This window comes from Barbus barbus, assembly GCF_936440315.1.
Source record: "Barbus barbus genome assembly, chromosome: 34".
Classification (NCBI taxonomy): domain Eukaryota; kingdom Metazoa; phylum Chordata; class Actinopteri; order Cypriniformes; family Cyprinidae; genus Barbus; species Barbus barbus.
Window position 1 is genome coordinate 25,821,676 of NC_136762.1, and position 15,856 is coordinate 25,837,531.

At 36.4% G+C, this 15,856-nt stretch overlaps 1 protein-coding gene across 1 annotated transcript; it reads right to left on the reverse strand.

Annotated features, from left to right (window-relative positions):
* Positions 1–1,146: 1,146 nt before the first annotated feature.
* LOC306853879 (cyclin-dependent kinase-like 1) lies at positions 1,147–12,906 on the reverse strand (the record flags this gene model as incomplete). The annotated part of the gene is made up of 9 exons (XM_079391547.1): positions 1,147–1,248; positions 3,003–3,155; positions 4,597–4,653; positions 4,734–4,816; positions 5,929–6,129; positions 6,696–6,786; positions 11,401–11,473; positions 12,526–12,647; positions 12,739–12,906. The coding sequence occupies 9 exons, from the start codon at positions 12,904–12,906 to the stop codon at positions 1,147–1,149; spliced, it is 1,050 nt and encodes a 349-aa protein (XP_079247673.1).
* Positions 12,907–15,856: the final 2,950 nt, after the last annotated feature.

The window sequence follows — 15,856 nt, forward strand, 5'->3', positions numbered from 1 at the left end:
ACCTGCCCGAAGGGCTACCAGGGATTTAGAAATTTTGCGAGCCCTGTTATCATAACTCTTTCTGTCCAATGTGTACCTGATTTTACCTTCTATCACTTGCCTGCGTACAGTGGCCACAAAAAGACATTTAGACACATTTAGGCTGTGTTCCACTCCACTTTTAGACACGCACTCGCAAACTTCCCTAAGCACTTCCCCTCAGGGGAATTCCGCTGCCATTGAGGAAAGTTTATATAGACAGACACTCGACCCCTCGATTTTAACCGAGGAAGCAAGTCTGCTTCATATGCACACTTCAGGCCACTCCATAGACCACAATGCAACACGATTATGATGTCATTGCAGATTTAATTTATCCCTGCCCCAAACAACTCTGTAATATATAAATGATTTATTTTTTAATATGTATTACAGCCCAAGCATACCTATACACATACAGAATGCTGCACCAAACAAATGCGTAAGGGGAAAAATGTAAACAATAAACCAACACCATAGCAGATTCTAGTGATCAAGGGCTTAGGAGGTTCCAGTTCAGGCCATTCCAAGGGTTCCACCAGTAGTGGCCACTTATGCAATGTAATCAATGACGCACATCTGAGTAAATGAGACAGAGGGAAGCGAGTGAAGGGCATAAAAAATGGACTGGAACACAGACTTAGACACTCAAATAATGTCACTGCATTAGCATAAAATCAAGTTCTCAAATCAAATTTCTGAGCCTTTGTTTAGTGGCCTTTAAACAACTGTCAAACACACTACTAAAAAGATACCACTTTGTTCAACAGCCTCAATGTAGATGATTGTTTTTGTCACTAATTTATAATTCTCTAATACACATAACGTTTTACTCTATTAAATGTATAGATAATTTGTGGTGTGTGGTTTCAGTGTCAAAATACTTTTCCGGCCACTGTATATGCAGAATATTAGATTCCAGGACAAATCCGGGAATCTGATAGCCAGGCCAGGCCAACTTTAATGGTTTCAATGCATTAAGTGTTAAAGTAATATTACTAATATTACAGTGTCAGTACTTCTATCTAAAAGCATTTCTGCTATCCTCTGTTGTTTGCAATAAATGCATCAACTCGTTCCACAGAAAACATATTTTCCCTACCAAACACATTTGCTCCAGTCCCGTGGTCAGATGTTGGGTAGATGATGGTCATGTTTGTGTCTGTTTTTATTCTTCATTTCAGGTGCTGGTGAGATGTTACTATTGGTCAGCTGTGGAAAGTATTGAGGCTGGAAAACAAAATTTCTCTCAATTAATAACCAACTAATGTTAAGTGAGCAGCATGTACAACAAGATTGGAAACCCAATTTCAAATTCAGTTTCAATGCTGCAGTTCAAAAATCTTAATATGCACTTTTAGCTTGGACTGTGACTGTTTTTTAACTCCATTTATCATCAATAAATATTTCCCTATTTTATGCAAATTATGGGCTTTTGAGTTGGACTGAGATTCTTTCGTATGTTTTCCCGTGTTAGGCTGGCCACACACTGGAAAATTTTAAGCCCAAGTTTGAGCCTGATTTGCATCCCCAAGTGATCGGGGGAGCATGGCCATATTCAAAAAGACATCTTGACTGAATCTTGATCGGGCTGCCTCTGATGTGATACCCATGATAGCCAATGAAAGCAAGCAATCTTCACCAACCAGATGCCATGAAAGTGAAGTATTAAGAAAGAATATCATCAAAATGGTTTTTCCCCTTTGTTTTTCTCCCTGTAAAACAAAAGTCATGCCAGGAGAACCAGCTGATGATGTTGATCATCTTCCTTTTGTTTTTCTTTGCATGTCAGGTTTAAGCTCGTCTCATTCTGAAAATCATACTACAGTCGGCAGGTGTAAGTCTCGTGGTCTGGCCGAATCATGTAGTTTGTGCATTCGGAGGATTATAATGTTGAACACTGATTGAAATTATCCTTAAATCTGTGGTTTCCACCAGTTTTGAAATCAGGTATGATTTTAAAACTGTCTAGTGTGCCCCAGGCCTTAAGCTGCGTTCACGCCATGTTGTAATTACCATAATTCCGAGATGACAACACATGACATTTTACTCATAGCTTTCCATGTCCTTGGACTCGAAATTAGTGCTTAAGTAGCCCCTAAATTAATCTGGCAGTGGTAAGATGGTATAGTTCACAATGGTCCAAGTCATAACTCTCAGAACATTCCGAGCTTACAAATTATGATTACGAGTTCTGGAGCACATGAAGGCTTTGGCGTTGATAGTGTTGCCATAGAAACATATAATTTAAAGTGGGATTTATACTCTCGCCTGACTCTGCTTCGCGACGAGGCTTTTATACTTGTTGCGTTCGCCGTTGTACTATTCTTTGAAACGACAGGGGGCGACGAGGAGCAATTGTCCTCTAAAACCATCGGGAATCACCGGTGAGAAGTCGTAATTTGCCGGTACAAGGCTTCTCGCGTGATGAATGAGTTGATGAATTAATAATTTAATCATCGAGTATAAATCAGCCTTAACTCATAGTAGAATGTCATGTGTTGTTATCTCGGAATTACAGTAATTATGACATATGTTCATGTGTCCTTCGTCCCTATTCAGTAGCTACCATGTTTTTGGTTTACTCTCATGTGTTGCACCTGTGTCTAGTTAATTGTTGTTTAGCATTTCCCTTTGTATGTAAGCCCTGTGTTTTCTTCAGTTCATTGGTTACTTTTTGCTGTGTATTTAGTGGTTGTTCTGTTCTACGGCGTTCTGGGTTTTGTTGAATAAATATCTACATTGCTATGCTTAGATCCTTTCTCACCTTTACTTTGCAACCGTTCATAACATAGGGTAAATTAGCATGAGACCGCAATCCTATAAAAGCATGATTTACTAATGTTTGATTACTGCAAACCTTTGTACATTTATTTTTTTTAAATTTGTGTGACTTAAGTGAGTGTCTTAAACTCGAGTCTCAGAATTTATCTTCCATTTCTTGCTATTAACATTATTTTTGTTCAGTGTATATTCATTCATACCCCAGGAGCTCTGCGTCTCGTGCCTTTCTCATAACGTCTTGGGAGACGATCAGTTTCTCTGCCCCATCCCGTTCCCCCATCCTCCTGAAAGTATGGCAGCTCTAAAATCTCTTCACAAGACAACCTGCCAGATGGATCCATTACTAGGCAGGACTATAAAGACACAAACACAAACATACACATTTCTTCAGACCACCTTACGGTATGTACGACATCCACCTGTATTACTACACAACTAGTTTACAAATAAAAATAATGCATTGTAGCCTTTATGGATCTTTTAGTTTTAAAAAATAACTTATTTTAACATTTTATTTAGCTTATTTCCATAGAGAGAGTTTTTAAAATGTTGTTAAAAATATATGCTTGAACTGTTTTAGTATATCTATAGATTTTATTTTAGGCAATTCGTGATGATTTGAGAAGGCTAAATTGATCAAACATAAGCTATGATCAGCCTGCTGGTCTGTCGCTGGCCGCTTGGTCGTTCCTTTAAGAAAGAAAAACTTATTTAATGAACAAAAAATGATCCAAACTTTTTTCTAAATGAACTTAATTTAAAAAAAAAAAAAAAACGAAACGAAATAGCTGGGCTAGGGCCTAAATTTGAGGCCCGTGCAGAGCTCTAATACTATGTACTTATTGTAGTAATTCATAAACACACTCATAAACATCCATGCCACTATGTGGCGCTGTGATAAAGTAATTTGCTTTTTAGCTCACATTTCTAGAACCATAATTGTTTTTTTTGTTTTTTTTGCCAGCATGGTAGAAAAATATATATCCAAGCGTTGCAAAGATAATTCATTTGCATGGCATCATGCATTTTCATAAATTTAAAACTTTTGGCCATTTTGAGTTACTTAAAAATCCTTCTCATTCTAGGTCATTTGTCTGATTTGCACGAAATTTAGTATCCACCAACCTGAGATGCCCCTGAGAACCCCCTTTTTTTTAAATAATTATAATTTGTTTAATCAGTGTATGGATATTAGCAAATATGTTTGTGGATGAGGCCCATAATTACTTCTTGTTGTGAATGCAATGTCCAAACAAATCTTAGTATACACGGACAACAGGATATTCTGAGGAAACATGCCAAATGTAAAAAAATTCAGGACTTCTAAACTTTGTTTTAACATAATTTCTTTAAACATAATACATGAAAGACACATATTATATTTGAAAAGAGACATAGTCATTGTTTCACTGTTTCATTTATGTGAGCCGTTGGTGCTTAGACTCCTTTATTTGTATGTTGTTGTGTTGGTTTTGGGAGCTGTACTCATTATTATACTCTTTCATTAAATTATCACACTCATTAAATTATTATTCACTTTCATTAAATTATCACACTCATGTTATGCGTTTATATGGCAGATGCTTTTTATCCAAAAAGACTGCATTCAAGACATGCATTTTATCAGTTCATACATTCGTTGGAAATAAATTTCCTGATATAGACTTTGCTAGTGCCATGCTCTACTTTTTGACAGCATTGTGAGAACACCATGTTTAAATCTAGATTATCACTAGCCCCGTCTGTGGAAAAGGCATGTGAAACTTATATAATAAGCCTGTATTGACATCTTACCTTCATCACTGTAATAGCATGAGGAGAAACACCATGGAACCTCTTCTCTAGCGGCTCCTACAACAACAAAATCAAATTTAGTTACATTCCACATTTTTTTACAAGTAGGTGTGTACTTTTGTGATAATTTGTGCTACCGTGATATCAGGCTCAGGGATACTGACTCCACTAAAGAAGACATTGGAGCGAAACACCTGCTGATGCCGTGGGATCAAGTCACCTATCGGGGTCAAAGTTCAGAGGTCAAGAGTCAATGTATAGCTGTTTTTTTTTTAATGAGATTTAGACCATGCAAACTTCAGTCATTCAAATGAAATATAATATGTGACCCTGGACCACAAAACCAGTCATGAGGGCCAATTTAGTGAAATTGAGATTTAGAGAATCTGAAAGCTGAATAAATAATCTTTCCATTGATGTATGGTTTGTTAGGATAGGACAATATTTGGCCGAGATACAACTGTTTGAAAATCTGGAATCTGAGGGTGCAATATAAAAAAAATCTAAATATAGAGAAAATCGCCTTTAAAGTTGTTCAAATGAAGTTCTTAGCAATGCATATTGCAATCCAAAAATGAAGTTTTGATATATTTACGGTAGGAAATTTATAAAATATCTTCATGGAACACGATTTGTACTTAATATCCTAATGATTTTTGGCATAAAAGAAAAAATTATAATTTGACCCATGCATGTATTTTTGGCTATTGCTACAAATATACCCCAGCGACTTAAGGTTTTGTGGTCCAGGGTCACATATGCTCTTAAAGTGGTGAAAGTCCAATGGATGATTATAATTCTTATCTGCCTTTTGATTCAATTATGATTAATTTTTTACAATACCATAATCACAAATGGCAGAAAAATAAAAAAATAAAATGTAGTGACTACAACTGCTAACTATATGGAAGCTTGTTTCTGCCACTGAATAGTGATTCTGACTTTTTATCTCACAATATTGACTTCTTTTCACACAACTGTGAGTTTACTTTTCACAATTCTGGCTTTTTTCTAAAAATAAAATTGTGATATAAACTCGCAATTCTGATATAAAGTTGCATTATAAAGTCATAATTCTTATAAACTTACTAGAAAATATTATTTTATTTCCTTATTTTTTTATTCAGTGGCAGAAATGGCCTTCCACCAATTAGATGATGGTTCCTAATGATTAAAATGACTCAAACTGTCTTTGCATTAAATATTTCTTTTGTTAATTTCCAGGTTTCAATTGGTTTTTAAATTCCACATTTTAAGCAGTCTCAGACTTTTGGACCCTTTTGTATATAACCTTCAAAATTCAAAATTCTTCATTTCTTTCTCTTTTAGTACCCAGTGTTTGTCGAATGAGGTGCAGCTGATCCACGTCAGAACGTCCCGGCCAAAGAGGATTTCCAGAAAGCAGCTCAGCAAAGACACAACCGAGGGCCCACACATCCACTGGGGGACCGTAATGAGTATCTCCGACCAAGAGCTCTGGGGCCCGGTACCATCGTGTTGCCACATAATCAGTATAATCATCACCTGGCCCAGCTGTTTCAAGCACACACACACAGAGTTATACGCTCTTACTTACAGTAGCTATCTAAATGAGGACCTTCCATAGACTTTTTGTTTTTATATTCAGCTAGTTATAAATATTATATCCTAACCCACTTACTAACCCTAACAGAAACCTTTCTGCATTTTCACAAATTTGTTTACTTTGTACCATTTTTACAAATGAGGACATCCTCAAAAAGAGGTTTTGCGAGAGCTCATTTCTGGAAACAAATGTGTCCTCAGACATGGATAAGTAGCTACGTACACATACTGTAGATTCAGAATTACATGTACATCATACAGAAAGGATTACAACATGCTGATGGATAGACCTTGTGTTAGCCTATAGTAACAATACACTGAAACCCAAGGATGATGCATGTAAGCAGATCCTGACTGGCTGACTGCACCTGTGAGGCTTCACGCTGCCCTGAAAGTGAGCTCAGGACGCATGACAGCTGATATAGGTAGGAAGTATAAATAAGTCATTGATGAAGTGAAGATGCTAAATGCACATAAATGGCTAGAGAGTGAGTGAGTGGGGCATAGGCACTTACTGAGGATGCGAGCAAAGCCAAAATCACATAGTTTGATGACACCTGTCTTGGTCAGAAGAATGTTCTCCGGTTTGACGTCCCGGTGGATACACTGGTATACACACACAAAGACAGACACTGTTAGAGATACACACACAAAACTCCCACTATAATAAGGCAGGGATTTTTAAAAGACATCTTCCTTCTAAAAAAAATAATCTTAACACAGGCAATAGAACTGATCAAGCAAGAATCTAGCACAAAAAGAGTCTAGACTTGCAATATTCATTCAATTATAGCAGGCACGTGCAGAGGGGGGTGTGGTGGGTGCCCTTTTGTCAAGGCAATTTTTTTTTTATTTTTTGTAATTAAACGCCCTTTTGTGAAGGCCTGCCCAATTTAACTATTAGTAAAATTAATTAACAATAATTTAGCCATAAATAAAATTATCCACATGATGATTTCACCTGACGATCTCATCCGGGACGGTCCCTCACGTTCAGACACCTTTAGGATGCCTTCAATAACGTCCGCGGCTGCCGGTGAGTGGAGTGCTTGTAAACTTATATTATTGAATTATTATTTTTTTACGAGAAAGGCATGAAGAGATCATGCACAGCTGTTGTTTAGTGAAGTGACATACTGCCATGGTGACCCATACTCAGAATTTGTGCTCTGCATTTAACCCATCCAACGTGTGTGTGTACGTACGTACCCACACACACACACACACACACACACACACACACACACACACACACACACACACACACACACACACACACACACACACACACACACACACACACACACCAGTGGGCAGCCATTTATGCTGCGGCGCCCGGGGAGCAGTTGGGGGTTCGGTGCACCTCAGTCGTGGTATTGAGGGTGGAGAGAGCGCTGGACATTCACTCCCCCCACCTACAATCCCTGCCGGCCCGAGACTCGAACCCACAACCTTTGGATTACAGGTCCGACTCTCTAACCATTAGGCCACGACTTCCCCAGCAGTAATGCTGTGTGTAGCCTGTGGAAACAAGGTTAGCTGCAGCAAGGCTCTACAATATTTTTGTTCAATGTTTTCCTAATGACAATTTTATGATTGGTTTATAAAGGCTACTACGAACACCCTTTCCCCATTTTTAGCACAGAATAATTCAGGAAATATATATTATAGTTTCAATACCAAATGGTATGTAAATCAGTACTGCATTTTTTCAAATAGTTTATTTATTTAACTCTTGAAGATAACTTGAAAAACCATATATTTTCTCAATCGTGTGTTTATTGTCTTCACGTTTCATCAGTAAAACGTTTCTGTTTTTTATTCAGCTCAGCTACAGGGATGGCCGTGTGAGTTTGTCCATATTAGGGACTTCCTGCACGTCAAAGAGCGCCCTCGGGCTTCGAGGATGAATGAAGCATGCACTGCACGAGAGTGTGCAGCTCTCCTGATATTCATATCTCCTCACTTTGGATACGAATAAAACGTCAGGTCATGTCTCTTTTAATTTAAATCTAGATTTAAATCTAGAAACCTCGATTTGAGCTTGAATAAAGTGCGGGGGACGAATTTACATTTTATTAAAATTAATATTAAATATAAAAAATGCAGCTAACGTAGTTCTACACACAGCAATAAAAACAAAGGTGCTTGTTCTCTTTCGTTCTTGCGGTTTAATTGGGGAAAATTTAAAGCACATCGACATGTCTTGTCTTTTTTTTATGTTATCTGACTAAAAACTATTCATACTTTGAACTATTATTATTACAGTATTTATTTTAAAAAAACGTAGAGTGCCTTAAAAATAATAATCACAGCACTGGTAAAACAGGCTGATTTTCTCGTCCTCCGAATTATATTTATCAATCCTGTTTCTATAATCATTATCATTCATAAAATGAATAAATTCAGAACAGGATTAGAATAGAATTCTATTTTAAATAAGACAATAATATTTTTTCTACAACAACAACAGTAGTGTTTACAACAGCAAAACCCCCATACCCTGTAAACTCAACAACAACAACAATAATAATAATAAAAATATAATTCCAGAGGAATTAAGAAGTGCAAAAAAATTATCTTTAACATTTAAACTTAAAATGGTCTTTTCTGTTCTGTTTCTTTTTAAACCGTGCTCACGAATTCTTAAACCGTTCCCTCAGTTTAACAAATCATGCCCACGGATTAATAAACGGATAGATTTCATATAGATTTTATATGAAGTGTCATATAAAAAAATGCATTGCAGACAGTATGGCAGGAGGACAAGCAAATAAAGGAAATAGAGAGACGAGAAGAGAAAAGGAAAGAAAGGAAGATGTCAGTAAAATGGGCTGCATACACACACACACTTTTACACAGAAATTGAGGGTGAAAATAGGTTTATAGGCCTACTGTAGATATGTGTCCATACAAAATCTTAACAGACTTTAAAAATAAAACACAAGCACACATACACGCAGACAAAAGACACCAATGCACAGAAACACACAGCTATACAACATGATCAGTTCATTTTTAATTGCATTGTTTAATTAAATATTAATTCAACTTTTTATTTAATGAAATACATTTATGGTGTTGCTATGGCACACTAAAGACAATAGTGTCAATTTACTGTTAAAATAAAATGATTTAAGCTGAAATGACCTGTTGTTCTCTTTTTAAATTGGCCCATTTTACCTGAATGTTGTGCCGTGGCTCAAGAAGGTACCTGCTGATACTCTAACTCTCATCATTTTAAAACTTTTATACTTTTTCACATTTATAAATATAAATATATTTAAGGGACCCGTGCTAATTTATAAGAATATCATTAGATCTCATGCATATCTTATTTGATGGTATTATAAGTCATTTACTAACACGTGGCCCATTTTAGCGGACTTCACCCTAGTTATTATTATTATTATTATTAATAGGCTAAATAAATGAGTGCACTTAAGACAGTAAAATGTTTATCACAAAATTATTCATGAATGCTTTCTATTTGTCATGAAACAGGTCCATGGACTTTCATTCGCTTGCCACCAGAGGTCACTCTTCCATCAAATCAACTCCACAAAGACTGTCATATATTACCCTGGACTGCATTTCCCATCATTCATTGCACTATGTACACACAGCTGTCTCAATCACACGCTCACACCTGAGAATTATCACACAATCACACACCCTACATAAAGCATGGACTTCCTCTTCCTCTCTGCCGCGTATTGTTCTGCGTATAGCACTCTCCTAGTGTTAGCTGCCTTACCAAGCCATTCTGTGTTTCTGTTTAATTCCAGTATTGTTCTGCATTTATTACTCCCCTAGTTTTAGCGGCGATACGGAGCCTGTTTCTTTTTTCTGGTCTGTGTTTCCTGGATTTACCCTTGTCTTGCCATTCGAACTCTGTTTGTGTAGCGTTTATTTTAGGCTATAGCTATAGGATAAAACACAGGCGGAGATGTTTTATCCTATTGGTGATTAATGTAAAATAAACGCTATGTAAAATAAAGACTATTTTGTGAGTGCGGATCATGGTCTCATTATAGGCTACTATGAAAAATAATGTTTAATAAACAATACAATGCATTCCGCACCTAAACAGGTGGCCTGGTTGAATCTGGCGGTGGGGGCGGGGTCACAAATCCGTGAGTTTACAAACCCGTGGGAACGGATTATGAATTTGTGGGCACGGATTCAAAAACCGAGGGTACGGTTTACAAAATCTGAGTGCATGGATTGGAAATTCGTGGGTACGGTTTATAAATTGAGGGGACGGATTTAGTTTTTTTCTCCTACAGGTGACATGCCGGGCTCCGTAATTTGCTGCTGTATCAATACAGAAACATCTATTTCGGTACACATATCAGCAAGGAGCACAGCCCTATTAAAAGCCGTGTTCCATGTGCCCCTTTTATACTTTGAGCGCATGCCCCTCCAAAGGTCTCTGCACGGCCCTGAATTATAGGCAAATAATACCCAGGTGCCATACTACTTCCTTTAAGATTCTGAAGTGTGCGTTCAATGGACACTTCACTTTCCTATGAGACATCGGGCCTTAGAGTGGTTATTATTACTGCCACTGTCCACAAATCCCAGTGTTCAGCAGTAATGATGAACTCATATACAGTGGCCACTGTTTCAGACGTCAAATGCAAAACACATTTCTATGGATCTATTGAATGGTTATTCTGCACCATAATGAATATCAAAATGTGAATATCAAATGAACATCAATATCAATGAATATCAAAATTTGATTATGTTTCCATGATTATGTTCTCTGAAAGAAGATATGGAGCAGAGATTGGTGGAAATTGTTGATAGATTTCAGAGATTCAAGTGGAAGGAATACTTCAGAATTTTTTATGAAGTTCATTTTTGAAGCTCGTTTGTCTTTGGTGCACTTGGTGGAAATCGGTTACTGAGATTATGAGCATGATTTTGATCAAAATATTGCTAATGTTTAATTGCAATATAAATCTCATAATATTCACATTATGAGGTTGCATGTAAACATAGTCACTGACAAAAATACACTGAAAATCCTCACCACTAATGCGAACTGAGAGCCTGCTTATTCCAAGACATTTATTTTTTATTGTTAGTTATCTCCTTCTCATTCCAAAAATGAGGTTATTCAATAGTGTGACTTTTGACAGTTGTCTGTAGCATTCATACTGTAAGTGACACACACCGGTAGACAGGAAAAGAGAGGCTGGACATACTGACATTGTGTTTGTGACAGAAGTTCACGGCCTGTAGAGTTTGCCACACAATACTCTTGAGTTGTGCCTCAGGAACCCTAAAGAGAAAAAATTACAAATGTTAATATCAAGCCTCATAGATTCTGCTAACTACAGCTTAGCAGGATCTAACAATTTTGGCATAGCTGGCAGGATCTACCAACAGTTCTCTAAATATCAGTGCAGCTCCCGGTAACACTTTAGAATAAGGTTCCATTTATTAACATTAGCTAATGTATTAACTAACATGAACAATGCATTTATTACACTATTTATTAAACTTTGTTAATGTTAGTTTGTTCATTGTTTACTCGTGTTAGTTCACACTACATTAACTAATATTAACAAACACAACTTGTGAATTTAATAATGCATCAGTAAATGCTGAAATTAACATTAAGATTAATAAATCCTGTAGTATTGTATTGTTCATTCTTAGTTCATGTTTACTAATGTTGTTAACTAATGTTAATAAATGGAACCTTATTGTAACGTGTTACCCAGCTCCCATATATCTGCAGTAACCAAGGGCCTGTAGTCACTGGCAACCAGTTCCTTTGTTTTGAGGAGCAGCTAAGGTTACGACTGAAAGGCCTTCTGGGAAAGAGAGAGAATGCTGGGCAGCCACAGCCTTTGTGGTCAGAACAGTTTAGGAGCTCTAAAAAACAACAGATACAGTGTATAGAAGTCAGCATGAAATAAAATGTGAGAGTCAAGAAATCCATCAAAGAGCTTGCTTTGTGAAAAGTGGGCATTGCAGGTGGTAGGAGAGGAGGGGTTGAAAAGAAAGAGCGACTGGTGAAGTCAGCTGAAAAGAAAGTTGTTTCTAGGGTGAGACAAGTTATTGCATTTGAATGGAAGATTACAGAGGCAAACATTTTTGCAAGAAGAGTAGATAGCATCAGTTTCAATAGGGTCAGTTTTAATTTCATGGTGATTTTAGAGATAACAGTATAAACATAATATAGTTAGGGCTGTTGAGTAATTATTTTTTTTTTAAATTCTAATTACATGATGTGTCGATTAATCTAATGAATCACAAATGAACTGCATTTGTGAGTCAAGTCCCATTATTTATGTTAGAAGTATATTCAAAGGAAACGTGACTGACCCTCTGGGGTGTTTGTCCAGTTCATTTAGAACAGTTTGCTCACAGAACTCAAAGACTAGGTGAAGACGTCTCTTTCTCCTGAAGACCTCGAGCAAGTTCACCAGATTCACATGCTTCAGCTGCTACAGGGATACAAATGAAAATGTTTATGTATAAGTGTGCAAATGTTTGGGGGATTTGCAATAAGTAAGCATCTCCATATCTACCATCTACCTTCAGCAAGCGGATTTCTCTCAGTGCGATCTTCTTGATGACCGGGTCATCCTCAGACTCAACAAACTTTTTAATGGCCACTATCTGACCAGTGTCCCTGTGTCTGCATTTGAACACCACTCCGTATGAGCCCTCGCCGATCTTAGCCAGTTTCTCATACTTATCCATCTCAAAGAGAGCATGAAGAGTTACATACTGCAAACAAACAAACACACAAAGTTATACTGTATGGTGTGGAACAACTAAAAGGTCAAAAAATGAATTAAAGTTTAAGAAGAAACACTACAGTATATGGCCAAAAGCCACCTGAACACAACTTCCACACATGCTATTAATTTCAAAATCCACGGCCATTAATACAATAACAGCTCCATTCTTTCAGAAAAATTCAAATGTTGGAACTTGGCTGATTTGCTCTCATTCAGACAAAAGAGCATCAGTAGGTCAGATGCTGCTGTTAGAGTATTTCTATATGAACCTCAGTCTGTGCTCAAGGGCATTCAGTGTCATGCTGAATCAAAAAAGGAGCCTCTCCAAACTGTTGCCACAAACTTGGAAGCACAAAATCCTCTAGAATGTCACTGAATGGTGTAGATTTATTTTCACAGTAGCACTTTATTTTGATGCTCCCCTACTGAAATTCAGTTGACGGTAAGTAACTTTGCCACAAACTCTCATTAGAGCATTAGTAGACTGTTAGGTTAGGGTTAGTAGAATAATTTCACATGCACTTGCAAAGATAGTTAGTAGAATGTCTGTTGGGGGAAAATGAAAATAAAGTGTTAGCAGATATGAAGCAGACAGTCTACACTAATGACTGCTAGCTGACATGGAGCTGCAAAGTAGTAAGTGAAACTAAAGCTAAGCTAAACTAAAGATAAATTATATATATATATATATATATATATATATATATATATATATATATAAACACATATATAGTATATATTTTGAAAATATTTACATGTATATATTTATTTATACCTTTTATATAAAGGTATTTCCTTATATTTTATATTATATACAAATATATTTAATATATAAACATAACATATTTTTCCTAAATATATACATGCATGTGTTTATATTTATATACACATAATAAAAATACACTGTATACATACATATATTATGTAAACAAAAACTTTTATTTTGGATGCGATTAATCGCATTAATTAATCACAATCGTTTGTCAGCACTAGTATATATATGTGTGTGTGTGTGTGTGTGTGTGTGTGTGTCAGTTAATTATGTCAGGTATCTCACAAAATATTCTGACAGCTAATGCAAATAACTTTTACATTAAGTTAATATTATCAATTACTATAATGATAATAAAAAAAATATAATTAGGCCTATATATTTCCGAAGCTTAAAATAACATATTAAAGCACATGTTTGTCATTATTAAGTCTAATACTACTACTAGCTGCTTTAGTTGAATTCATGTTTATATTCATGTACACTGTCAGAGTTGTCTGGCTCGAGTGTTCAAAAATTATTATTATTTTTAATTTGCCTAATTAATGAATACCTAATTAAATATTTATGATATTTTTTTAATGCTAACTGTTTATCATCTAAAAGACTGACCATGATACAATACAATAAATAAATAAATAAGCAAAATCGCAATATTTCATATAGCCTTTGTCTAATTCAAAGGCTAAAATGTGAGCGTGAATTAGAAGCACAACAGAAGCCTGGTCACCTTACCTGAAGAACAGCTCGTGTCAGTTACAGTTTCAAAGCTTTTCTCATCTCCTCTATGATACAGAATAACAGTACTTCCTCTTTGGCTGTGAACATTATTTCATTGTTTATTACAGTCGCAAATATTCCTCATGAGCTCCAAACACGCAGGTCTTTTAGCTGAGTGCCTGCACGTTCCTGAGGCATTGTCTTCCAGAAAGCTGCATCCTAGTAACCATAAGCCGTCATTCCGGTAGAACGGTATATGGAGGCGTCACTGGATATTCGTGGATTTATTCACTCCAGCGAGTCGTTGTAGAAGCGTAATTACGCGCAGACGGCGTGAGGAAATAAAGGAGAAGAACTGGCAGCACCTGTCGCGCAGCAGCTCAGAGTCAGGCTGGGTCAGGATCTGAGCTCTGGCTGGTGTAAGTGATCGCTGAGCATTGTGACACAACCCTTCCACCTCTGCGAGGCTCATCTGTGTGCACTGGGGCTCTGTTAGATATAATGTTACATTACAGTTATTTACATTTCTTGTCTCCTCTATATTGGGGTTTCCAACTAGGGTTCACATTTTAACCCCAGCGGGCCGCCAGGGGTTGCTAGTTCACGGAAAATTTCACGTAAAAAACTTGCTTTGGTCTAATATTTATAGTAAGCGCTACACAAATGTTTTTTTTTTTTTTTTTTACAATTATTATTAATTTTTATCTTTAGAAATAATTAAATTGCAGATAATTCTAACCATGCCCTTGCTCCTAAACCTAACTATACCTTAAAATGTGGGAATGTCCCAGAACAGCATGTGGTTGAATAGTAAATCCATAGTCTTGTATGTATTCAATGTTAGTACATATTATTTCACCTAATATAAAATGTGTATATATATATATATATATAAAAGAAAATCAGGAGAGTACCATGACACATGTGCATTCCTCTGCTTGCAAACAAGGCACAGTGCATCCGAGTTCAATGTCACAACATCAGCAGCATCAGCAGCAGCACACACATACATCATGGTACTCTGAATGCAGAGCGGAGACTGACACAGAAAAGAAAAATTGTTGAATAAAGTCATTTTTTGTTTATTTTGTGCACAAAAAGTATTCTCATAGCTTCATAAAATTACAGTTGAATCACTGATGTCACATGGGCTATTTTAACATGTCCTTTCTGGACCTTGAATGTGGTAGTTACCTTGCTGTCTATGGAGGGTCAGAAAGCTCTCAGACTTTATCAAAAATATCTTAATTTGTGTTCCAAAGATCTTACGGGTTAATTAATAATTAATGTGTTAATTGTTGTGTTTAGTAATGTATTAATTAATTATGTTAATTAGTAATTAATGATATAATTTTCATTTTTGAGTGAACTATCCCTTTAAAATGCTCCCAGTGTTACTCTTCGTAATTGCATTTTT